The 27,535-nt window shown below is 38.5% G+C and overlaps 2 protein-coding genes across 2 annotated transcripts in view; one reads left to right on the plus strand and one right to left on the minus strand.

Annotated features, from left to right (window-relative positions):
• Positions 1-2,700, minus strand: part of osbpl1a (oxysterol binding protein-like 1A) — a 37,259-nt gene extending 34,559 nt beyond the window's left edge. The window contains exons 1-4 of the mRNA XM_085347476.1: positions 2,453-2,700; positions 376-505; positions 206-291; positions 50-124 (exon numbers count right to left, since the gene is read on the minus strand). Of these exons, the coding sequence (XP_085203602.1) occupies positions 50-124; positions 206-291; positions 376-499 (285 nt within the window). The 5' untranslated portion in view covers positions 500-505; positions 2,453-2,700. The remainder of the gene's footprint in view (positions 1-49; positions 125-205; positions 292-375; positions 506-2,452) is intronic.
• A 295-nt stretch (positions 2,701-2,995) lies between these two features.
• On the plus strand, positions 2,996-27,535 carry impact (impact RWD domain protein). The gene is made up of 11 exons (XM_085347403.1): positions 2,996-3,149; positions 6,522-6,650; positions 6,733-6,785; positions 6,912-6,974; positions 7,138-7,223; positions 13,151-13,276; positions 13,361-13,455; positions 15,191-15,264; positions 17,050-17,140; positions 23,009-23,143; positions 26,844-27,535. Exons 1-11 carry the CDS (start codon positions 3,102-3,104, stop codon positions 26,901-26,903), a joined length of 960 nt encoding a protein of 319 aa, XP_085203529.1. The 5' UTR covers positions 2,996-3,101; the 3' UTR covers positions 26,904-27,535.

Here is a 27,535-nt window from a genome sequence, read left to right on the forward strand (position 1 = left end):
ATGAAAGGACTCAAAATCTGAAATGAAAATTGCTGACACATTAACATACCTTTCTTCCTGTGAAAGCAGCTTTGTGCAGCGGCGTATCTCCAATATTATTGGGCAAGTTAACATCTGCCCCTGCCTGGAGGGGAGGGTGTGATGACACATGTGTTACCTCTGCAGTTACTCAAAATCTCCATGCTTTGAAGAAAAGAAACATTACCTTGAGCAACTCCTCAACTACATCTTTGTGTCCAAAATAGCAGGCCAAGTGAAGCGGTGTCCATCCCAGGTTAGATTTACTTTTTCCTGAAAAAAAAAAAACAGGACATAATGAAATAAACCAGCCCACAGCAGGCACATATATTTTCTCGATATACACAAATCACAGACCTTTGCAATTGATATTGAGCTGTATCTCTTCCCTTATCTTGGACAGGAGGAGCCTTTGAACCCCAGGCAGATCTCCATTCCGGGCATATCGTAGGAACTGCTCCTCTGGCTCCAGCTCCTCCATAGACCCCTGCATAGAAAACCCCCCAAAAAAAGAAAAAGAAAAGGAATGAAGAAATTAAGGCTTTTTAATTTTTTTTGTGAATAAAATTGTGCTTCAAGGAAAACCTATCCACCTAAAAGACACCCAGGAACTAAAGAGAATTGCTAATCATAGCATATACTTTGAAATCATTGCATTGAAACTGGAATAAATTATTATTTGGACCATTCCTGCCTATAATTTCTAATGCTAAAAAAATGGGTAGTGTCTAAATTCAATAAAAAGACCTGATGACATACGTGCGACATTCAATTAAATTCATTTCACCCGATTCATAATAGAAGTCATCTTGAGGCAAGTTACAGTCCATACAATATCATGTGATTGGGACAAAAGTAAACTGAGCTACAAGTGTAAAGTCAGCGGTTGGCTCATATTGCTTAATAAGTCATCATTTCTCCTGCTTTAGGACATGTGAAGAAAAAGTCACAGGAGTTTGTTATGTCACACAATAAGGGAGAAGAAGGAAATCCAAATTATTGCAAAAGGCAGCAGTCACCAGACCAGCCTTACAAGAAGGAAACACATCTTGCCTTTCTCTGAAAAAAAGTCCACATGACATGACATTCTAGTATATCTGCAATTAAATCCCAGTATGGAAAGAAGAACAGATAGACAAAAAGCTTAGTTAAGCAATGTTTTTAAATGTCATGTGGCTGTGAGCAATGATTCGTGAATCACATTGACAGGACAAGACAAATCAGACTGTGCAATTATGACGTTGGCAGGGCATCGGGGTGGTTTGGAGAAGCAATGAAACAGGTTTACCTGGGATTGAAAAGCATGTGACAGTAACAGTTAAGTGACCTGACTCAAACTGCACACTGCAATTTCAGGAAAAGCATGTTTTAAAAAAACAAAACAATCATTTGCCAATCCTGATCAGAAAACCTGCAAAGCCTGGTTTGATGTCTCTTAATAAAAAAAACAAACAGAAACATTTTAAGTCAATCAGCTTTTTAAAATTTCTTTCACTAATGCTCAATCCACTCTCTCATTTGAGGTTTATTTTTGCTGCGGTAACACCCAGGGCTGATTATAATCTTTTAATAAGATAAACATATCATAAAATATTTTTTAAAGGCTTATGTTTCAGTGTGCAAAGAAAGCATGTTTACTTGTGTATAATGAGGTTTAATATGGATTTAATTTTACATTTCCATTTAGTGTTACTTTACACTTCCACGCAAAAGTACTACATTTACCAGGCAATTTACTTTTTACAGTTATTCGAAAGATTTTACATTAAAGAAATAAATGCAACATTTTTTTTTTTCCAAAGTTGTCCTCTTCTTACAACCCCTTAAAAAGCATTGTCCCTATGGCTGTCTAGGAGTTGTTTGCGATTCCAAATAAACCTTTTTGATGAACAAAATCCAATCCCATCCACTATTTACCCAAAATATTAATTATTGGAACAGTAATAATAATAATAATAATAATAATAATAATTTGGAGAAAAGTCGGCAAATGATCACACATTTGCGGAGGACTCCCCCCCCCCCCCCCCCATTCATTATCTCATGACCCCTTCCATTTATCTTACAACTCCTCAGACGAGGCCCTCGGTGTGGATAAAATACCTGAGTGTACAAAAATTTGTTAAGACCGTCTCCATGTCGAGCAGCTACACTGTGAAACCACTGATAAAGATAACATATTAGTCGCAATGACCAATTTTCTACAGTTAGACTGAATTTACCTGAACCTTTATTTCCTTACTTGATGTAGTATTTTACCTTCAAACCTCACTTCTTGCTCAACTTAAATCGTCTCAGTTGCAAGCTAAATTCCTCATGTGTCATTAGAATAAACACAGCAGCGACTGAATAAATACCGAGCGCGCGCACAGAAACACACACACACACACACACACACACACACACACACACACACACACACACACACACTTACTACTTAAACTAATGCAGTCCCGTGAAGGTAAAATCCAGTGTTTTCAGGCAGAGCTGCTCACACAGGCCCTCTGTGAAGCTGCATGTGATATTTTAAGCCCTTCCTGCTGTCTCACTGCAGCGCAAACACAGCGGAACACATCACGCTGTCGCTCTTCACTTCATACGTTTCCCATTTATCGTCCAGCTGACCGACAGCCGAAAACTATCACTGCCCCTGTCTCTTCCCCCAGCACATGACACAACCTCCGTGCACTGTTTACACTTAGATCAGCTGATTATCGTGCAGCGGAACTCGCCCTGGCCCAATCCCACTCCTTTCAAAATAAAAGACTGTTATTGCAAATAAAGAGCATGAATAACAAATAAATAAATAAAATTGATGAACTGCTGTCTTAAATTAAAATAAAACTGAGACGCTCTCGGTTTTTTATGTTCTTTCTTCTTACGATTTTATTGTTGTCCTGGTTTCCAATGCAAAACCCGGAAGTTAAAATACGCATAGACGAGTCAAACTGCTTTGACCAGGAAGTAGTTTCTCAGAGCTGGGCGTCAACACATAACTCATGTACGTGTGTCTTATGAGTTTTGTGGTTTACTGAATAATCAACACATTTAATATAGGTGACACTTAGTCATGAGAAGAATAAATGGCGGATATCATAACTCCGGGGGATGATGAGGATCTTCAGACTCAAGTAAGCACAAAGTACTTCCTTTTTTAATCCTCAGAAAAAGTTAGGCAATCCTGTCAGTTTGTGCGAAATGTCTTGTTTGTTGTAATATTTTCAACTGGCCTGGTGAGAGCACGTAAGCCAAATGCGGTAGATGTAGAGCTGACAGGTTGAACAAGCCCTGCTGCATTATTTAAGATAAAAATGAATATACATGAGCAGCACATAAAAAACTTGAATAAACATACATACACAGACACACATATACTGAAGGTTGTTCCCAAGGTGTCTGGATTCATTAACACTTTTGGAAGTGATGTTTGAAGCGCAGCAGGTGCAGCAGGGTGCACAGAGGCCACACATCAACGCAAAGTGTCAAAACAGCAGAAAAAAAGGGAAAAAAGTGAACACCATCGCAGGCATACATAATTTAATTTTTGTTGCTATACAGTTGTGTACCCACTGTCTTTATATTCAGGGAAAGTAAACATTGGCATCTAAGTTGGGAATCATAAAGAAAATAATGACATATACTGTCTTGAGATCACTAACTGTAATCTCACAATGTGTGTGTGTGTGTGTGTGTGTTGTCATTCAGTTTACAGCTCAGATTTGTCCCATTGCTTTTCTTCACATATTCTAAGGGGACATATTGATACTTGTCTTATTTCATTAGGTACACCTATTTAATGACTACTTAACGCAAATATTTAATCAGCCAATCACATGGCAGAAATTCATTTTAATTAGGTATTTAGACATGGTCAAGATGACTTGCTAAAGTTCAACCTGAGCATCAAAATGGGGAAAAAAGGTGATTTGAGTGACTTTGAATGTGGCAAGGTTGTTGGTGCCAGATGGTCTGCTCTGAGCAGTTCAGTAACTGCTGATCTGCTGGGATTTTCTCACACAACCACTGCTAGGGTTTACAGAAGATGGTCTAAAAATGAGAAAATATCCTGTTCTCTCTGTGTGAACGTCCCTTGTGATGCCAGAGGTCAGAGGTGAATGGCCAAGCTGCTTACAGCTGATAGGAATGTAACTCAAATAACCGCTCATTAAAACCGAGTAATGCAGAAGAACATCTCTAAATGTGCAACACACCAACCCTGCAACATTCGGCTGGTGGGGTCAGAATAAAAGCCTGGATCCCTCCTGCCATATATCACAGTTCAGGGTGGTGGTGGTATAATGGTGTAAGTGAGATTTACTAGGCACACTTTGGGCCCCTTAGTGCCAATTGAGCATCATTTAAATGTTATAACCCCTTTATGACCACAGTGTACCCATCTTCTAACAGCTGCTTTCAGCAGGATAACGCACCATTTCACAAATCATCTCAAACTGGTTTCTTGAACCTCACAACGTCACAAAATCAAATAGCCTTCAGAGTCACCACATCTCATCCAATAGTATCCACATGCTTTATGATGTGCTGGAACAGGAGAGTTGGTTGGATGTGCAGGTGGAACTGTGTGATGCTGTCATGTCAATACACACTAAAATCTCTGAAGAATATTTCCAGCACCTTGTTTAAATCTATTTCCCAAAGACTTAACACAGTTATGAAAGCAAAGGGCTTGAAACTAGCAAGGTGTAACTAATAAAATGGCTGCTGAGTGTAGATACTGTTACAATAACAGCTGCTCATATTAAGAAAGGCCAATAAGTTTTAATTATTGAGATCAATCTAAGTACAAGTAATCCCAGTGAGACAATGGCCTTCTTAAAACAGCTCTAAGGACTCAGTTTACAGCCGGGCTGGCCAATTCAATTTCCCAAGTGTACACAATTAGGGCCTAATTGTAATATTTACTCTTACCAGTAGCATTTACAAAGAGATAAAAATTAACATTGAAGTGAATTGAGTTCAACTTTTTTGCAACAGCCCAATTTCCCATGTTGCCCCTTGGAAAAATTAACTGCTCACTCTTGGTTTAGTCTTGTCTATGTATGATCAAGAATTCTCCTGCTATTATCATCTCAGACATACAGCTCTGCACCTCTGATGTTCAAGTCTTCTTTGCCTGTCAAAAAGAAACTGACGTACGCAGAGTGGCATGAGAGCTGCAACAGCTAATTTATGGCCGAGGCCAAGCTGAGGAGCTGCTCCAGGTCCCAAGGTTATTCCAAAGTTAGTCCAGAAGAGTGTAAAAACAAAAACATTAATTTGAATATTCTTATTAAATACACTTCATCTTTGCCCCTTTCACTTGGTAAGTTCCACCACAGTGATTAATGAAGTAGTGGTAGTCAGATAGGTAGGGAAAGAGCTATTTGGGCAATTTTATCAGGAAGTGAAAGGGGTGTGATGTATTTGTTCGGCCATTTCCCATTAACAACAGAGTTAGTGCTTTTGTGGAAGTATTTCCACTCTTATCAAAGCTTGCACAAGAAAATAAAGTGCCAGTATTATAAAATGTAACGTTTTATAGAAATAGCTGAAAGTCTTTCATCATGTTGCAGATAGACTGTTTTTTATTTATCTACAAAGTCTGTGAAGATTATGTGAAAGTGAAAGTCAGCAGCAGCATTCAGCCCATTTTAGCAAAAAGTTCATATCTGCAAACTAGGTGGGTATTTTTTTTTATCACCCTTACTTACAGCCTTTATGTTAAATTAACTGTTTCCTAGATCTTTCAATAAACATAATGTACAGATGCAAGCATGACATTTCTCTTACCATCTTACCATCTTGGAGACAAAGCGAGTAAGGATATTTCCAAAAACGAAAAACAAATGCTTTAAACTTCAACTCCTTCGGCTTCTCCGTTAGGGGTCGCCACAGCGGATCATGTCCTTCCATCTCACCCTATCCCTATCATCATTTTCTGTAATGCCAACTCTCTGTATGTCCTCATTCACGACATCCTTGAACCTTCTCTGAGGTCTTTCTCTTTTCTCCTGCCTGGCAGCTCCATCTGCAGCATCCTTTGTCCAGTATATGCACTATCCCTCCTCTGCACATGTCGAAAACCACCTCAGCCTTTCCTCTCTTAGTTTGGCTCCAAACTGTTTGACCTGAGGTGCTCATGTACTCATTTCTAATTTTGGCATTTTCAGCTAGCATCTCTGACACAGCCTCCTGTCTTTTTGTCAGTACCAAGACCACACTCATCTCCACCCACTCCACCCTGCCTGCACTCTGTGCTTCACCTCTCTTGTGCACTATCTGTTGCTTTGGAAGGTTGACCCCAGGTATTTAAACACTTTACTGCCTCTACTCAAGGGGTAATTAATGCTTTTTTGAAGTACCTCTGTGAATCAAATTAAATGTCAGTTACACACGGATTAAATAAAGTGAGTGAAGCTTTCTGTGCATCCATGGTCCAAACAATCACCACCGAGTCTGATATGATTAATCTAATTGCTTTGTTGTTCTTTGTTCTCTCTTAGATTGAAGAGGTTGAGGCTTTGTCTTCTATCTATGGTGATGAATGGTGTGTGATTGATGAAGCATCCAGGATATTTTGCATTAAAATATCCGCCGACTTGGAGGAGCCAAAACTGACGGCGTGTTTGCAGGTGCAGAAAATTGCATATTAGTGTCCATCATGCATTTTTGTTTGTAATGCTGTTCTGATTTTTTTCCCCCTTTATTGATCAGATAATTCTCCCACCTGATTATCCAAGCGCAGCTCCGCCCATATACCAGATCAAGTAAGTCTGATTTGCCTTTCAAATTTAATATGGAAGAGCTCTGATGATTTGAAAGAACAGCATCCCACTCAACGGCCCACTCCTACTCCTACTCAATAACCCCGTGTTTGTTCTCGGCTGTTGTAGTGCAGTGTGGTTGCGAGGCCCTGAGAGGGCCAAATTGGCAAACAGCCTGGAAGACATCTATGTGTGAGTGCCTTTCATAATTTTTGACTTCATGAAGAGATACCGTAGAGGGATATTAGCCACATCAAAAGCTTTCATTGTCATTGTTTTCCATGATTTAATATCACTGTAGTTTACATGCCTCTTATTTCACCCACCCTCACATAAAAATATTTCATTTTTATAGGGAGCACGCGGGGGAGAGCATCCTCTACCTGTGGGTAGAAAAAGTTAGAGATTTCCTCGTTGAGAAGTCCCAGAACTCAGAAACAGGTGAGGTGTGAAAAAAGGAAATTCCCACTTGAGGTCCCACTTTATGGCCATTTTTAATGACTCGGAATAAGACCTGACAGACCACCTCAGTCTTGACCTCTCCAGAAGTGCTTCGTTGAATTCATAGAGTTGTAACTGTAGACATTTTAGTCTCAAACTCTCAAAATAATTATATTTACACCCTGGTACAAAAATTAGTTGTTGAAGTTGTTAAAGTTGAATTCTATTCTATTCTATTCTATTCTATTCAAAAAGTAAATAATTTCCACCTTGATAGTGAATGCACTTTGGTTAGTTTTTATATAATTCATCCATGGGAACTATGTTAAGTTATGCAGAATTAAGGGTGTGGCCACTTTAGGTTACAGGGGTTTCTTCACGTTCTTGTCTGGTTTTACTAAAAGATGCTAAGGAGTCAGCTGTTCAGTTTATAGTGTCTTTCTGTGAGTATGTGTTGTTTTGGTTTCGTTTGTATCCCTTAGCTGTAAAACACTGGGGTATTGTTGTCACCCTGCTGGGTGAGCGGGTGACGGCGACACCCAAGTTTGAGAATGCTTTAGCTTCAGCTAATAACTCACCAGTTAACATATCATTAAACTGTGTTCACATATGTTAGAAAAAAACAAACAAGCAAAATACAACAAAGTAAAATAACCACTAAGGCCTCAGTCACACAAGCCTCTTGACCTGCTGGCAACTACAGAGAGCAATGTGCATTCTCTAACTGGTTGGCAAGTTATTGCTGGAAATGAGAGGGTGCTGCCCCAGAAGCCTCCTTGTCATTGCTTTGGTTGACAGGGGCCAATATTTGGTTGACAGGGGTCACCTGCCAGTCTGTAGGACGGTGTAATTAGGGCCTTACCCACCGGTGGCATTACAGCGGCTATGTCAATCTTTTATTTACAGTCTGTGTGTATGCACTGTCTCCTGTAAACTTGCACGTGATTCCTGAATACATATTAAAGGACTGAGGCTTAACAGTCTCTATATACAAACTGATGAAGTTAAAGGTGTAAAAACGACACTCCATGAGTTAAATGACCCTCCTGGGCTGCTTCACCCAAACAAGCTGTATCATTTATTGCTTTTTTGCAGCATATGGGTTTTGTAGGTTATTTTTGGTGAGACATGTCGGATAAATTGACTTTGAAATATCACATTTTAAGCTTAAATTTCTTATTTTATACTTGCATGTATCTATCCTTGACAGAACTGTACTCCTTTTTTTTCTTGGCTTTTTTGTGTTATCTCATTGACTAGTTGTCTACATAGTGTAGTGGTTTACACATTCACAGGAAAAGTCATGTCAGGAAGGGTACAAACTGCCAAATCAAACATGTGGAGCCACCACATGAATAAGTGAAAGTAGCTGAAAGTAGCTCACTGTGTTATTAATCTGTCAAGTGGTGGCTGCGACTGATAAATTAGAACAGAATAGAATAGAATAGATCTTTATTGTCATTGTTCACAAAACAATGAAAAACCACTCAGCGGCTCTAAAGCTCTTTCACAACAAAAGACAAACAGCCTGCAGTATAAACATAAAATAAATAGAAATAAAGATAAACACAGTGAGGTAGCACATACAGAATAACACTGCACGGTGCAAGAGATACGAGTAAGATGCTTAAAACTAAATTTCCAGATATTAGAGGACAGTCTATTCTTACTGAATAAGAAAGAGTTTTTTTAAGGTGCTGATTTTGGTCCTGATTGATCTGAATCTCTTCCCATAGAGCAGAGGGAAGAACAGGTGAAGTCTGGTTTGGGTGTGGTACATTATAAAACAAAAGGCTTTTCTTTGGAGTCAACCAGTGTCACAGAGGGAGGGTAGAGTGGCACCGATAACACATTCTGCCACCCTCACCACCTGTCGCAAAGCCTTTCTGTTCTCTTCTATGCAGCTGACGAACCACACTGTGCAACAGTAGGTCAGGTGAGCGTGCTTTAACTTCCCCAAGAAGTAAAACCTCTGTTGGGCCTTCCCCACCTGATGGGAGATGTCTGTGGTCCCGGTGAGGTTGGCCGAGATGCAAACATAAAGGAACTTAAAGCTTGCTAACCTCTCTATTTCTTCTTTGTGTGGTAAAGGGCAGAGTGATCAGTGTGTTTCAGAAGTCCACTTTGATTTCCCTGCTATTTTTTCTTGTGTTTAAGTCCAGATTATTGGGATAATATCAGTGTGTGAGATGCCTGACCTCCTCCCTGCAGGCTTTTTCATCACAGTCATATATCAGATGGTGGTATCATCATCAAATTTTATGTGTCAATGGGAGAGCAGTCAGGAGTGAACAGCGAGTAGAAGAGGGGGCTGAGAACCCACCCCTGTGATGTGCCAGTGTTCAGGATAAGAGTATCATCCATCCTGACATTCTGGGTGCTCAGGATGTCCAGTGAACACATGCACTACTAACAGCCTAAGCTTAGGTTTGTGAACTAGTTTGTGATGGATAACTATATTTACAGCCGAGTTGAAACCCACAAACTGTGTAAGAGCTGTGTGGAGAGCTGTGATGACTGCATCCTATGTTTATCATTTTTCTTGATATGCAAACTGGCGTGAGTCGAGGTCAGCAGGGATGGCTGCCTTAATGCGAACAAGGATGAGTCTCTCAAAGCATTTATTTATAGTGGGGTTAGAGCAAGTGGGTGACAGTCAATGAGGCAGTTCATTTGACCTTTTCTTTGGACAAACTTTTTGGCAGTGGGTTTAGAAAAATGTCAGTTTCAGTCTTTCCAAGGACTTGTTTACACGATAATCCACACATTGGACGGGATCTAGACCACTGATTACCAGCAGGTCAGTTATTGGATCAACCCACTTACCCACTTGATGCTTCTTCTTTTTTGTTAGAACACTCCTCCGTTCCTAAGACAACTGTAGTGCGGTCTAAAGCTGTGATAAGATGAGGCCTGTAGGGGCATTAAAAACTCCTCAAGACTCTGAGTGACTGCGCTGAATTGAGATCGATATCAGTGTAATACCTTTGGTTACCCCGGCAGAGTCTTTTGAAGTGTAAAAAGACATAAAGGTACTCAAATTAAAGATTCTCTACAAGTGTCACACCGAATCAGATTTTCAGAAGGGGGCTTTCTTGTCTGTCTCAATTATCTAGCGCTGAGCAGCATCTATTATTGAGGCAGACGGTCTCTTTTGAGCAACAAGCTTGAAAAATATTAACTGTCCTCCCCATTGTTGCGTGTCATAATTCCCCTTTCTGCAATTCATGTGGTAATAAGTATAACTGGTCACAGCACTTCAGCTCAGGAGCGGGATTGACAGCTCATTCATTCAAAAGACAGGGACATTGTGTGCAAGAGGAAGAGGGGGATGATGAGTCTGAAGATGTACACTTCACAGAAAAGGAAATGAAAAGTGGGTAAACATGAGAAAAGACATGAAAAGTACAGACAGAATATTGTTTCTGATGATGAAGTTTGGATTCATTAGATCGCACAGGAGGAAAAAAGGTAGAAAAACAGAATTTATTCATCTAAATATAGAACATTTTAATGATTTGTAATTTTGTGTGTGTGCTTCTGTCCTGTTTGTGCTGTGTGCAGGCATAGAATAAATATTGTGAACCTTTATTAGCGTAAAACATGCTAGATCCATGAGCAGCTCAACTTTGCCATTTCTTCTCTTTATTCTGGTCCTCTAAGATTTGTTAGCTTTTATTTCCCTGAAAAATATACTTCTACTACACACACAAACACACATATTAAAGTCTTTATTTGCCTTTTTATCAAATCCTATTAGGAAAAGACACACACACACACACACACACACACACACACACACACACACACACACACACACACACACACACACACACAAGCAACGATGGATTAATTCTACTAAAAAGTATTGTGTATGCCAAGCCTGCTGCAGCAAATCCTCTGTGCCACAGACCCCTGTTGTTGACAAGGTTGTTTTTTTAGTTCCCTTTAAAGGTACGTGCTTTTTATGACAATTTTGCATTTGCATATTTTCTCCAAGGCAATGAATTGTAGCTGATATACTCTTACAAATACTAGAGTGAGTCACACTATCGCACTTGGTGACATGTTCCACTGTCTGTTTTAAGTAGTTCATGCGTACAGAATACTCAAGAACACCTAAACAAAATGTGCTAATCCACAGCTGAATATAGTGCCCAGCAAACACACAGAGTTCTGTCATTTTTTTTGAGTTAAAAATAACTTCTAAGATAAATACTAGTGGATGGAAAAAAACAAAGTAGAGAAGTTCAGACTTATTTGGCATTGCTGAGTTTAGCATCAGCTGAGTGGTAAAAGAAAATGAACAAGAGCAGCTACTTTACTACCACTAACCTCTTTAAATGGATAACTGCAGGAAGATGTAGGTCATTATATCAATAACTGAAGGAACATTTTCAAGTCAAATTTTGAAATTAATTTAAATGTATAATTATAAGCTTGTAATGTTTTTAGTCTTAAGGCTATTTAGGCTTAGAAATAATTAATTGTGATGATTTGTAGCATAGACATATGTATTTTAATGCTTTAAGTAATTAGTTCAGTTTATTACCATTCAACAATCTATATTTATCTCCATGTGCAGCTTACAGTTAATTATCATAGAGTGATAACGGGTCTAACTACATAAATATCTGCCTAATGGTTTTTATTTTGTCAGTTCTGTGTGCTGAAGAATAAAGAACCTATAAGAGACATCGTTACCTGCACTGACTGCTAATGCTTGAAAGTCCTTGGACTGCAGCTTTTTTACATGTAGGTGCTCTCACGCTAATGGAAAATTCACAGTGTGTGAAAAACACACATGTGCTCAGAGAATTCAGCTGCACTTACACTAGATGACATGGTCGTGCATTTGAGAATGACCTGAGTCTGAAGCATAGACTGTATACAAAAGAAAGACATGGCCACTGTACCTTGGGACGACAGCTTTGGCCACCGACACCTTGGTGTTTGAAATTCAGATGCAACGGGCAAATGAATCTATGAAAAACTGACCAAGAGGGCTTTATTGTGCTGCCTGACTTCTTCTTTTTGCAATTAGAGGTGATGCGTCATACAGCTCATTTATAATAAATACAAGTTTCAAGCACTTGTACATTTGTACATGTTTCAGGCCTAAAAGCTACATGCTTCTTATAGATACATCTTATGGTTTATTAATCAGATTGGTGTGGAAGAACAGAAACATCTTTCCTGGTATTTTTAACAAGAGCATGCCCTTTTCCAAAGGCTTTCCAATTGATTTTGCTTAACAACCCATCTGGCTCGCCATGGTTATTATTAATGCATCGCTGGTTTGATATTTTCATGGGATTTACAAAAATATAGACAGGTAACAAAGCTTATTCTCTAAAATCCCAACTTTTGTTGGAGGATACTTAAATATTAATGCTGGCAGACTTTTCAAAGAGCAGATTTTATTAACTGCTATGGAACATTTATTTATGATTGTGTTGAAAGACCGCGTATAAGACATGATCTATATGTGCATAGATTATCAGCTGATGAAGGCCGTCCTCACACATGGCACACCTTTGTTTCCATAACAACAGGGTTCTAATGTCAGCACCTTTAGATCGGCTTTTGGTGTTTGATCTCTCGACATTGGCTTGTTTATTAGATGTTGTCAGATGTGTTGTAATTAATTTGCAGTCACATCCTTCCTGTTTTATCGATGGCACTTTACTTAGTCACGTTTACAGTATTCTGGTTGAAGCTTATATTAGCATTATCATGCATTCACATGCCAATGTTAAGGTTATGTAATGGTAATTTGGGGATGATTTGCTCAGTAGGTGTCATTTCAGTGCCAGGCACCCTGAGACTACAGACAGCTCGGTGAAGACCTTTACAGGCATCAGGGACATAAAAAAATCAACTTTCTTATTAACATGACATAACATTTCTTATATTACCTCCTTCAGTGGAAGAACCAGAAAAAGTGAACATGACGGCTGAGAAGGATGTTGATGATGATGAAGACATTCCAGATCTCAGCAGTCTCAGACTGAATACAGAAAATGTGCACCTCTTCCTGGAACAGGCAAATGGTAAAAGCACATTTTAGTCTACGATGGCATCATTTCTGACAAAATCAGTCTCTGTCTTATTACGGATAATATTTTATCTTGTAGATGAGGAGCTGCCTCCAATTAAACATGGAAATCCGATCACAGACCGACGCAGTACCTTCCAGCCCCATTTGGCGCCTGTGGTGACTCCCAGACAGGTACAGCATGGAAATGAGCATAATAAAAAATGATATGCATAAAAAGATGGAGCTCCAACAGTGTACAGTTTGAATTTTGTGCCTCGTTTTTTTCATGAATGATGAATCCTCTCTGCAATCAACAATTCATACAAAATTCAACAGAAATACTTGATGAGTGGAAGATAATTTATATCTGAAACATCATCTGGTTCCTTCCTGCATGCTAATCTCACTCTCTGAGTCTCTGGTAACATACCAGCTTATCTTAAAAGCTTCCACCTGCTGTGAATTGCAATTTGTATAAAAATATTTACGCAGACAGCTGTCCTCTTTAGAGGACATAAACCAAATAGACGAAGAGCTGGACATCATTTCCATAATTTTATATACTGATCTGGAAGTGACTGATTTCATTTATAGATATAAAGAAAAACAAATTGGGCACGTAATTAGTTTTTTTCAACTTCAGTATAGCCTATTTTTTTGTTCTTCTAAATTGGTCAGTACTAAATGGCATAAGATAAAAGGGCTTTCATTGTCATTGCATTCAGGAGTGAGACTCCCGGTTGGTGCATATGAGAAAATATGATATTAAAAAACATTAAGGACTCCATAAAACCACTTGCACACAATATAAAGTGCTAGAGCCAATGAAGTCCCAGAGTCAACAGAGTTCCCAGTCTGCAGTAACTATTGCACAAATCTAATCTGAACTTATTTACTGTTTCTGTATACTGTGATTATCTGCAGTTGTGTCCTCTAGGGTCATTTGACCTGTATAAATATATATATATGAATATATCAGTAATCAACCCACAGTATCCATAATGAAGTCACCCGTTGGTGAACCTGTTGTGCTGCTTTCACTCTTTGCATTTTGGTGTTATGGAAATGGATGTGACCAGTGACGGTGGATTTGACTGGGTAACTGAGGGACACTGTACACTCATATGGTGGCAGCCTGTAACTTTCAAGGTAGCCCTTCCTTAAAACACACCCTGCTTTATCTGAAATTTTTAGACTAATGCGGACCATGATGTCTGAAATGTTGTATTTAAGAAGATTTGAGACTAGTGATTAACTCATTCCGACAGCATTTACAGAGGTCATCGATTAAATGGGTTATTTAAGCAATGACCCCCTTTGCCCCCTTCTGGTCATTAAAGGGAGTGCAGGTTTAAGGCACGATGCCATCATCTTTCAGAGCTGAAAGCTACGTCTGTCTGTTACATACAGTGTGTTAACTGTTTTAGAGTAACTTTTGAAGTGTTGCTGTAGCCTTTGCCAGCACAGAAGCCAACTGGCTAAATTTGGTAACTAACTCGAAGGTGACACGACGGTGACAGCACTACAAAAATGGAACAGGCAGGGGAGGCATGAATTTAAAACCAATTTTTGTCACACTGTAGTCAAGCCTCAGTTTTATTTTGAGCCTTTCAGTGTCTGTTTAATTAATACATGAGGTGATTTAGCTTCATAAACAGTTGAGTAATGCTGCTTTGTGCATTAGTCAGCAGTGTTAGACAGCATGTTGACTTGACAAGTTGTCATCTGCACAAATACAGCATCATTTTTAGTCTGACCTTCTTTTGGACATCACTGCTGTTTTAGTATGCCTTCAATCAGGATTTTAGCATGAAAGCAGGTTCCAGCTAACACAGTGCTGAAAAGGAGATGCCTTGCTTCTGCAGTAAAGTCAGTGTAAATGCATCTGAGAGTGACATTTCATTACTCCCCACATTATTTGTTACAGGTTAAAATGGTCCTGGAGAAGCTGTACGAAAACAAGAAGATTGCCAGTGCCACTCATAATATTTATGCATACAGGTTAGTAATGTCACATATCGCTTATACAGTTGCTAAAAAAATGTATAAACCCTTTGTAATGCTTGGATTTCTACACTGATTATTCAAAATGTGTGGTTTGCTCTTCATCTAAGTTGTAATTATAGACAAACACATTCACACTGAAGTAGTAACAGACAAGCAGTTACTGTTTGAGTGTGGGTTGGAAAAATAATGAACCACCGTGCTAAAGACTGCAAAGTCTCAAGTGTTCCAGTAGATCAGATAAGATTGGGAGTGTGATTTGTAGACTTGTCCTTCTCTAAATGTAAAGAATGATGATGTGATGTAAACCGTGCCTTAAACATGAATTTCTCTGAACCTTAGAAGTGACATTATAGAGAAAGCATTTCTAATGCCCTGTGAGTTTTATATTCCACAGTATGAAAAACTGCTGCTTTTCTTAGCAGTTGATCACAGCAGGAGCACAATATGGAATCCTATAAGAGGTGTAAAAGAAAACAATTGTAACAGTAAAGCATCTTCAGAGATCTGTGCAAGAAAAATAGTGAATAAGAATTTTCTAAATAGAGGAAGACCACAAAAATGTTGGGAAATTCAGCAACAAGCTTATGATGAGCTTATGATGAGACAGACAAATAGAACGAAATCAAAAAAACTAAATGAAATGACTTTGTGAACTTAGAAAAGCCTTAGTTTAAATATTTGTTAGCTGGGTAGCAAAATTTTACTACAACTTGCCTGATTAATGATCGATGAATGTGTTCATTAAGACTGAGATATCTACATGACTGTGAGCCAGCTGCTTTCAAATCCTTCTGTGTGTTTATTGTAATATCTTCACTGATTCTCCTCACACATAGCATCCGTACGATAATACTACAGTAAAATTAAACATTTTCAAACAATAAAAACTAAAGTGAAACAGGAAAATCTATTCTGGAAACCAGCTGAAACTAATCTGAACTAAAATATCACGACGGAGTACCACAGCGTGGACCTGCTTTGCTATTTCAGGGCCTGCACGTCTTGCAATCACTGAATTTAAAATTGTATCAACCAAATTTTTCTCTGAGAATTGAATGGCAGCTTATGAAAGGTTGGCTGATTCAAAAAGGCAATTACCCAAACAGCTTCAATGGGAAAAGAATAAAATTCAAGCTTTTGGATGGCAAGTGAGGGTCCAACTTAAAAGAGACATCCCAGGTGTGGGTATAGAAATGTGAAATGAATCAGTTGTGATTAAAAGGACACTACAGGAAACATCTAATAAAGGGGGTTCAATCTAATAAATTAAATTAATATACATTATTTAGTTTAATATATAATGGATCTAATATAAATAAAGTATATATGTCTGTATGTGTTTACGCCCACAGTGGAGAAGAGCATGAGATAAGTAAAGATTCAAGGCTGATCTGTCTTCCCCAAAGGGCTCATTGCTGCAATTAAAGGTCAAAAAAGCACCAGAGAAAATGACGGCTTCTGACAGTACTGTGCATAATGTGAAAAGATGTGTGTATGTGTGTGTGGCCTTTCTCAGTGTGTGTTTGTGTTTTCTCAGGCATTGCCTGTGTGTGAGATGTGTGGTGTTTTTTTTTTTAAAGTGTCGTCTAATGAGGTCGATGTTGCGTCGTTGGTGCACTGCCTGGGTGGTCATTACTCACGGGGAGGATATTGTGACATTTAGACCACTGACAAAAATGTTCCGGTGAAGAGGCTTTAAGTGTCACAGTGTCACACTAACCACAACGTCTTAATGCTCTCCCGCCTAAAACCAAGCTGTTGTGATTCTGTCTGTTGTAGGATTTACTGCGAGGACAAGCACAGCTTCCTGCAGGACTGTGAAGATGACGGCGAGACAGCCGCGGGGGGGAGATTGCTCCATTTACTGCAGGTTATCATTTAATTAAAAAAAAATGCTGGCTTTGGTCCAACAGATAACTCTTTCAGCTTCATACCAAAACTGCATGTTATGTTTGTTAAAAAGGTAAAAATCCCCAAAGAACTAGTCAGTTAGCCAAAGCCGAATGCACAAAAGCGTCCGCCCAGTAACGGCAGCCACATTGTTAAATCTGCTGGCTGCCTTGAGCTTTCCTTTGGCTTTTGCATTGCTTAATTGGAGTCTGTGCTGCCCTGTTTATTTTCACAGTATGCATAATTTAGTTTATTTCTAAAGGACACTGACAGTTGTGTCCGATCTACATAGCCTTGCATATAGCTGAAGCTAATACCCAACACCAGTCCCTTGATGGATGAAATTACGTGCTACCATTTACAGTTTAATATGGAAACTGCTGTGATTTTGCAATTAAGATTGTTATCAGTAAGGCACACTCCCACAATATCAACCTAAATGTTTTTCACGTAATGCACGCACTTGTAGACATATAGTATGGTAGTGGTGATAACCACCACTTATTAATATCATATTTTGCAGCATAAATTGGAAACTTGACACTTTTTTCGTGTTTACTGGCATTCAAAATAAGTTACTCTTAATGAGGGTAGCTGTTGTGACAGTTTTGACAGTTTATGTCACACCACCAAAGCAGATTAGGCCTTTTTGTTGAAAATAATAACATGTCACAGCGGGAAAGGCATAAGTGCGAATAATATGAATAAAAAACACGGCCGAATTACATTTGGCTTCTCCAGTTCCAAGGTCCTGGTATTGTAACCTATATCCTCTGTATCAGTAAACAATGGGGGCATTTTTGGGTGAGGTGTTCTGAAACTAAAGACAGATTTGATGTCATTAAGTGGTTTGAGGGTATTTTAATGTATTTTATGATTTATTTATATAGTGCCAAAACATAATCTTAATTTTCACGACACACCTTATATTGTAAGGTAGACAATGCTACAACCTTGCTAGGAGAAGCTGACTGATCCAGCGATCCAGTACGAGTGGCACTTTAAATTGGTGTGGAGAAAAAGAATACTCCCTTTTAACAGGCAGAGATCTCTGGCAGAAGGTGGGTAAGGCATCTGCAGTGACCAGTTGGGTGGTGAGAGAAAGAGAAGAGAACAAAGAGAAGCACAGAGAGACCGTGATCAACAAACAGAAAAAAACCCACACATCAGAAAGATTAGTTAATGACATGCAGTAGAGCCATCAACAGTGAATGCATGTGTAAACGAGTTGGTCAGTGCATTATGGTAGATTCCTTAGCAGACTGGGAACATCGCAGGATATTTGACTTTAACCTAAACTGTGAAATTAGCCTAATAAATGAAGGTTCTACATCTATTTCTGCTTCTCATAACAGCAAGTAAGCCGGCACTCCTGAAAGCAGAGAGCTTTATTTTCATATTATAAGGCATTTTGAGGTATAATGGAGGTTAGCATCATAAACAGTACTGTTTGTACTTTGTCAGAGAGCTTTTAGGACATACTGACATATATATTATAGCCGTGAATCCTCAAAGTAACAATTTTCAGCATCATTCTGAAACAGGATGCTCCTAATTTTAATGATAATGTTTTTTTAATGCCTTTCAGCTTAATGGACAATAAGGATTATAGAAATGTCACAGCTTATTGAGCATGCTAGTCTCTCTTGTTGGTATAAAAATGTTTATACACTGAATGCTAGGCCTTATTTTAAATTCTGTTGCAGTTTCTTATAGCACACCTGCCATTTTTTATTGAAGTGACTTCATTTATACTTTTAATAGCACTTTTTCTAACACCTTTTCAGTCCTACCACTCAATCAATCAATCTTTATTTATAAAGCACTTTTCATACAAAAAACAATGTAGCACAAAGTGCTTTACATAGTTAAAAACAGCCCACCCCACCCTCCAACTCACTCCCCACACTCTCATTAACATAAATGATGTGAATACACACATATCCCCCCCCCCCACACACACACACACACGAGCACACTTAAAGAGTAAAAATTGGGCTGGGCCAAGTGAGGAAACACTATAACAGGGAGCCGTCTGCACCGGGAGCCGGTCACAGACCGCAGCCTCCAGGCTGGGCACACAGCAGGAGGGAGGCCAAGGAGCCCCCCAGCCAGGCTGAGAGGACCCCCAGAGACCCAGCAGCCACAGTCGATCACAGCCCCGGTGCAGAGAGCGCCCTCTGAGGAAACACTGGAGATATGACACAATAGGATATATACAGGGTAAAATGATAAAATAAATAAGAACAGGATACAATATAAATATAAATATAAATAGAGTAAGAAGATTAAAAAATGAATAAGAATAAAATCAATAAATATTAGGTAAAGTCTAAATTAATAATAGAATAACAGGATAGAATAAATAAGCATAAAATAAATAAACGCTAAGTAAAAGCTAAATTAAAAAGGTGCCTTATACTGTGAGTGTTTAATATAAGTATAATCTGTACTCCTATCACATACACACACAAACAGTAATGTGTCAAGGGCATTGGCATTCAGGACACTGAAATTCAGAATGGAGGAGCCCAGGATCGAACCACTGACCTTCCAGTTATGGCCTTAAACCACAGCCAACTGTATAGGGAGGAAGAAGTATTAATTCAGTTTTGTGAAAAGTAACCCTTCTAATAGATTAAGTAAGTAATCTACTGACGGTGTCACATAAAGCTTTAAGAATATGTATTCAAAACTCCAGTGAAAATCAATTCAGGACGTTTATAAAATTCAGACTAATGTCCATAACAGAGCGTCAAAACTGCGTCTCTTTTAAATTAGACAGGCTATCTAATGAATTTCTTTGAGCCTGTCAGGGTTGATTTTGAGACACTGAGATGATGTGATGTGGAAATACTGAAGCTGCCGGTCTCTAAGGCAGAGCCGAACATCGATTCAGAGAAGTGTACTTGCTGAGAAAAACAGAACTGAGATTGTTTTGTGTGGGGATGTGGCTGCAGTAGTATAAACCACGCTTCTAATGTTTAAATGGTGTTTAGGTTTCCTCCACTGGGAGCTATGGTCCCACTATAATAATTTCACACAGTCATTAATCCTTTTATTTCAAATATCAAAGAAGCCCTTGTCACTGGGTTTTACTGTCAGATGGCCCTATGATTCACACACACACCCACATCACACTAAAATGTGTTATTGTCCACACAGTTTTTGTTTCCCTGTAACGTTGAATGAAAGCCAGTAAAAGGTTTGTGACCAAACAAAAAGTTTCCTATAACACAAAGCTCAGCAGTGACTTGTAGTAGTTGTGTCATTACTCATTACTCCTAGGTGCTGCGTCGTGTCAGAGCTTTTCCAGATGAAATCCATGACTCGTGTCAAAGTTCATTTTCATTCATAGGATGACAGCAGTCGCCGCTGCCAGTGTGGCCCTGTTAGAGAGATAAATCACTGTGAAATGGTGCATTGGATTATCGGTGTGGATATGTCAGAAACTGAGATCTGCTACACTGAATTCAGATGAATCAAGCGCTCATATGTTCGCTTTAAAAACTTGCTCAGCCAGTCTTTGCTTTAAATTATCTTTTAAATGCTAAAAGAATTCAAAGAAAATCTAATTTACCTGCATCTGTGTTATTATATGTTCTATATTTGCTATCAAGGAAGCGCATTAAGCTTTATTTCTTCTATTCTAAAGCTTTCTTGACACCAACAGAGTGTAGCTATAATCAATATAATAATCTATATATTTATATTGAAAATAAGCAAGAGAATAATGTGAGTGATACAGGAGTGCTTCATAGTGACAGATCCAATTTTACAAGGGAGGAAAGAAGTGCTATGTGGCTCTGGAGGCTGATCTGATGCAAAGTGATGTATGAATGGAGGTGAATGAGACTTTCTCACGTAGTAGAAAAGCACTAGGTAAGAACCAATCCATTAACTATGATGCTAGATATTACGAGGTGCAAGTAAAAGCTAAGCTGCAGAGGAAATATTTTTTAGAGTGGAAAAAAAGATCATTCTTCAGTTAGGGAAAATGGTTCTGAGTTAGAGCCTTGGCCGAGCGCAGGGGCAGCTTTAAAGCTCCTCTTCGGTTTCTTTCATCCAAATAACGCTAGGCTAATTTTGCTGTCACTGTGTCCTTGACCAACGACTGGCTCACATCAGAGGTCAGTCTCCAGGCGCTGCATGGAAGCCACCCACTGCTTCTAATATTCCTAATAGTAAATGGGGAGAATGATAAAGGAAAATCAGTGCTTTTAATCCTAAAACCAGATTGATTCAAGCTATCAGCCTTTTATAGATTTCTTTTCTAACTCGCGGGCATGAGAGCAGATTTAAGAAATCAGGTAAATTCCTGTAGCTGTCTGACCTGTAACTGGATCTGCTGTCCTCCATCTTTCTGAGCAACACAGTGATTAATCTCCTACTCGCAACACTCTCAGCATAGTGAGCAATTTACATGAAGAGCTTTTCCCAAATCTATTTTCCTCTAATCTCATTCCTCTTCATAAGGCTTTCTTCCCATTTCCTCATTTAAATGTGTGCACGCTCGCAGTGAATGTGGAAGTGTGTGGCGATGAATAAAAGTGGGATCTTATTGATAGAGCTGGCAGTCAGATGTGGATGAGTCCCTTCAAATGACAGATTGGTTTTTGTGGCAGTGCAAAGTAAAGTTCTCCACTTCATTTTAAGACCACAGTCTGGTGTTTTGGAAAATATGCCTTTTGCCATATACTGGGAATTTCATTAATCTCAATTTAATCTTTGTGCGCTCAAACTTAAGAGTTGCAGAACCTGAAGAGGAACATGGGGAAACAGTCTCAATTAAAAAGAAAAACAATCTTAAGGCTTTTCCTGTTTTATATATTTACACATTTGTTATATTGCACATCTTATTTGCAAACAAACTTTAGAGATATGAGAGTGCACCTTTGACGTTTCTGGCTGCTCCTGTAAAGCTGCAGTAGCATTTTTTTTTTCTTTTTCCATCTGGAGGTATCAAGATGACAAACTGTAAACAAACTGTAAACATAAAACTGTTATTAGACTGGTAGAGAGAGAACAATTAAATATTGAACTTACTGAATAAGGCTAATATTCACTCTTTTTTATGGGGTTTTAGTTTATGGCAAATCCCGAGGGGAACAATGCACTCGTTGGCTGCCAAGTACTTCACACATTTGCCAAATTCATGTCTGCAGTTTGGTACTGGTTCAAGGCAGGTAGCGCTGCAAAAAGCTACCTGCTGCAGCTGGACTTGACAGTTTTTGACAGGAAAATCAAGGCAATCATGTAAAAGGTGCCAAAATGCTTTTTATAGTTGAACGTTCCAGCACAGCAGGGTGATAATTATCCATATGTTCATTGCAGGGTGCAATGCCATTCATGTAGATGTAGACAGTTGATTTATTGTACTTTTTCTGAATGGTCTTTTAAACGTTTCTGTTGTTATGGTATTTTATTGCTTAGAAAACTGTCTTATTTCAGTTTTTTGAGATGATATTTAGTTTTATTGTAGTTTTTATTTCATTTGTGTTTAAGTAGAATATTTCAATTATGTGATTTAATGAATTAATTGAACATCAAGCCCTTCTGTTTCTGTCCTAATGTAAGTTAACTGTGTCCTTAAACCACATATTGAACACACGAAATTGAACGTAAAATAAATCTCTGTCTAACTCTAAGAAATTACACTCTAAGAAAATACATCCATTTTAGATTTATAGGTTATTGGCTTTAGACTGGAAGCTTAGTCAGATGCATTTCATGAAGATTCATCTGTTTATTATAAATCAAATATAGTGTAAAATATATCTGATGCAGTTTGAAAACAGCTATCAAAGCTTTCAGCCAGCTCATTTTACACGTTTATTTCTCACAACAGATCCTGGACGTGCGTAATGTCATGGTGGTCGTGTCTAGGTGGTTCGGGGGCATTTTGTTAGGTCCCGATCGCTTCAAACACATCAACAACTGTGCTCGTAACATCCTGGTGGAGGAGGGATACACTGCCTCTACGGTGAGACACACTCTGAGCCTTTTACACATTGCTCTGTCATCTTCTGCTGACACATCATCAGTCAAATTTGACTTTGCTGCCAGTTTTCTGATGCAGGAGACCACCTGGTTTCTTGTAGTTTAATTGACTTACCACCCAGTGTTCCTCCAATTATCTGGAAACAAAGAGATTGACTGCAGGCGAGGTTTTGCCTTTCTGGCATCCAAAGCAGAGTCAGAATGCCGGGGTTGTACTGTTGCACAGTATAGTTACAGTGAGACGTCAGTTTATTACAAAGTGTCTGGTTGCAACATGTTCTGGAGATCAAACACGCTTTCACCGGCCTGAAGTTAGGTCCAGTCTGCTTTGAAGTCGCCTTTGTGTTCTCCAAAGTTATTCCATTGATACATGATTGACCTTTGAGTGGCTGCAACAGATAGATTAAAGGTACTGCAAACCTACATTTTTAAAAGTTTGTCCTTCTTCCAAACCCCATCAACTCACTGTAAAACTCAGCACTTTATTTTATTCCAACTTATTAGAATTTGCTGCCTGTGGAAGGAGAACTTAACACCTCTGCAGAATCACTCCATTTCATGAAGTCTACTAAAACTTTGCATAAGAATTTAAGATGATTAGATTGGATTGAAAACAAACACTTTATTTTTAGAACATGTGAAGTATGACTCAAAACTATTTTTTATGACATTCAAATAACTTAAGTCATTCAAACCTAACAAAAATCTAGAACAAGGGTCCTCCCACAGGCCAGTGCCAGAATTCATGAAAACTATACCGCTTTGTACTGTATTTCATTCGACCATTTCTATAGTAAGACACAGGAGTGGAGCATTGGGGAAATTTGTCCATACATACTAAGCTTTTTTTAATATTTCCAGATTGGCTGGTGTGACGAAATGTAAGTCATCTTACTTACAGTTAAAAAAACAATTTTAACGGACAATTGCAAATATAATTAAAATTAACACTTGCACTTTGAGACATGAAAGTAATGTCATACCATACATTTTTTTAACACTAGTAATACACTGCTGCTTTCAAACTGTGCCCTCTGAAACTTAAGCACCAGGTCATTATATTGATCTATGTTCAGGTTGTACTGTGCTGCTAAACAGATACATTAAATCCAATAATGTATCTATTAGGCAGCACCAACTTGACACTCAGTTACCAAAGCTTTGAGGAGCCCTCATCTATATAAGGGAGGGACATGAATGCATTTAAGGAGGTTTCATCCTTGTTTTTAAAATTGGCTCTGTTTAAATTGAATTTAAAAAAAAAATATCAGCTTGAGTTTAACATTGTAGCCTCCTCAATATCTCGTACTGAGGTGTAATTTGTGATTACCTCATGAGCTCATATATGACATTCTTATTTTTCACTGTGCCTGAGTATTATTCAATCAGAATCAGAATCAGAATACTTTATTAATCCCGAAGGAAATTATAGGTTGCAGCAGGCAGCATGCTAATGGCGCTTGCGCACTTACAAAGAAACCTTCTGACCAAACTTTACACAAACATCACATTAGGAAGACATGTCAGAGAGGTAGGCTGATAGGAAAAAACAACAAAAATACATAACATGAGGTGAGAGGAGGAGAAAAAAAAACTCCACTCAGACTGAGCACCTAATGGGAGAACAGTTTGAGAACAGAAAAAATACCCCAGCACAAAAAGCACATGATTGTCAATAGACCATAGAAACACAAGATAGGCAACAGGGGCGGGTAAAGGTAAGCGAGAGCTGGTGTAGACAGTGCATCCGGTCCTCCAGCATGTCTGCGCTGGTCCAGTCAACCCGCCATCTGCCCCGGGAGGGAACAAGTATTGAGCCTCCTTTATGTTTTGAAGCCAGACTTTTCTGTAAGTAAATAGTTTTAAGGCTTTCCTGAGGTTTTTGAAAGTTTTCTTTTGAGTTTGACCATTTGTTTTTAGTTTCACCTACCTATGATTTGTTCAAACATAAAAGAGACACCAGTTTAAAGAGTGTTTACATATAACAGAAAATTTTAAATGATATCTTTAGGTGGTTTGTTGCTAGCAGCCTGTCACAAAACCACATATTTTTCCAGTTTCTTTAACTGAATCTATAAAAACAAATGCCATATTTAACAAAGACAGTGATTCCCAAAGAGCTGTTAGCCTGATAATTCTTTGGGAATCACTTGGCATGGTGTGCTGTGTGTCCTCAGAAAATTGAAGAAAACTGGAGGATAAAAGTGGCAGGCCTAAAAAAAGATTTTTATTTTCTTTTATTTTTTTTAAATCAGATGAGCAGTAGCTGAAAGCCATTACGAAATAGGAAGAAATCCAGCAAAGGCTTGACACAGGGCCTGAGAGATGCTTTGCTGAGGTCTCATCATCGACAGGGTGGCTGACAAGAAATTATTCTTAGGAAAAAGGAAGAAAAAGCTGAGATTCACCAAATTATAGAAGAACTCGACTGAACGTCAGTGGCAACAAATTTTGTACATGTTTAAATCACTGTACCCATTTTGCATTTTCCTAGCAAAATGTAAAGAAATGAGGGCCGATTTTTGCACAGCACTATATTTCACTAAATATGGAGAAATTTCACAAATGTCCCCTTGGCGGTAGGATTGATTGTTTAAGTCAGATTCATCTCAAAGACATGATGAATTTAAAAAAAATGTCACATTAACCTCAGAGTAGCCGGTTATTTTCTGTGCCGTGTGTACACCGGACACCGGAAAGCAATAAAGAGAGAAAACGAGGAGGTCTTCTCAGCTACAGCCTCATAACGTCCCTTAAACTGATAACTGTTAAGAATTTCATGAGTCAAGCTTTAATGATGGGTTGATGTGTATGTAAAAAATACATTTAAAAAACAGGACCCGAACCCTTGAGGCACACTTATTTAATTTCGTCTATGAAGATATGTTGGTGGAAATCTGGAACTTTTTATTCTTTGAGGAGGAAACAGTCAGTCCCTGAAATCAGTGTCCCAGGGCTCCTTCTTAACAGTGTACAGCCTTTACAAAAGTCAGCATACTTACCCAACAACCAATGAGACAATATCGAATGGGAGAAAATCATTTTTGGTAAGGTGAGTGAGATCAGTTTTGCAAAAGCTAAATCCAAAATTGCATAAAGTCTCTGAATACCTGGATAGGATTTGATTTATGAGAAAAAGAGACTACAGTTTAGAGGGGGAAAAAGAGCTGAATCAGTCTCACACCTGAGGAGGAACAGGTCACTGCCAGTTACTTTGCAGTATATGAGTCACTTATTAAAAATGGTATCAAAGCAATTTCCTGCTGTATAAAGCTCTACGCCAATATGAAAAACAAACTCAGACAAAATTGATGCATCAAGACAGACTCAGTGAACATTTGTTCACCCTGTACTATGTAACAGAGGTTCCAGAGTTCTCTACAAGTTGGCAGTCTGGATTGCCAGACTAATAATTAGCAGAGGATGTTTCCTAAAAGTACTTAGGATGGCAATGTTTTGTTTGATGCAATTACAGGAATACATTAAAACAGCATGGTGCATGTCAATCAGTACATTGCAATTTGCACATTTGCAAACACAGCGGGAGTTTTAGGCAAAAGAGTTTATCATGAGCTGTAAAGAAGCACTCAGATATTAAGCACGGAAAAAGCTCTGGCACCATTAAATAGAGTGCTAATGTAACACAATCATTCTTTCTCTAATCCTCCCCTCTTGGTTCACAGGATGAGGCCAACAAATCAGGACTAAAGACCAAAAGGCCAAAAGGCAAGAAGACAAAGTGAATTTCAGAAGAAAAATGAAGAACTTTTTTCAAGCACACGTTCAGTATTTGATGTCGAATTCAACGAAAAGCTCGTTTTTAGAAAGAGATGTGAGATGTGTCTTAGAAGACAAATGGTTTCTAGCAATTTAGTTTTCAATCAAGGTCATAAAATATCATCTGGGATTTCAAAATGACGTCTCAGATGACTGCTTTAACTCTGGAATGTATATTTTTATATTTAGTTTAAGAAGCCTCGAAATAAAATGTGTACAGTTCACATTTCATTAAAACAAATTATGGGGATTTGTGTAATGATCATGACTTTGAATGTACCCCACATGTGAAGATTGTTGATCCACGTCTGAAGAATACGCCAGTATTTTTAAATCCTCGAATTACTAATTTTTTTTCTTTTCTGCATGCACTCCCAGTATTTTTAAAATTGTAATGCTCCATCATGATGGAGATACAGTAACGAGGTTGTCCCTGCAAGCCTTAATTCATTTCCCTGTTGAATCTGCATCTCAATAGCGATCTTTCACAAATCATTTCATCGTTTCCAAGAAATGCGATCATACATCACTGCTTAATAAAATGGAGTTTACTGAGTTGCAACACAGTCCACATCCATTTTCTCCAGTGCATTTGGCA

This window comes from Diplotaxodon limnothrissa, linkage group LG23 (genome assembly GCF_057381915.1).
Source record: "Diplotaxodon limnothrissa isolate DT_005_m linkage group LG23, D_limnothrissa_male_GT1.1, whole genome shotgun sequence".
NCBI classification, from domain to species: Eukaryota; Metazoa; Chordata; class Actinopteri; order Cichliformes; family Cichlidae; genus Diplotaxodon; species Diplotaxodon limnothrissa.

Bases quoted from the DNA above. Each gene is read 5' to 3' on its own strand.
- impact (XM_085347403.1), top strand. From the start codon at position 3,102: ATGGCGGATATCATAACTCCGGGGGATGATGAGGATCTTCAGACTCAA. The intron at 3,150-6,521 runs GTAAGCACAAAG...GTTCTCTCTTAG, and splicing joins ATGAGGATCTTCAGACTCAA to ATTGAAGAGGTTGAGGCTTT. The intron at 6,651-6,732 runs GTGCAGAAAATT...TTTATTGATCAG, and splicing joins AACTGACGGCGTGTTTGCAG to ATAATTCTCCCACCTGATTA.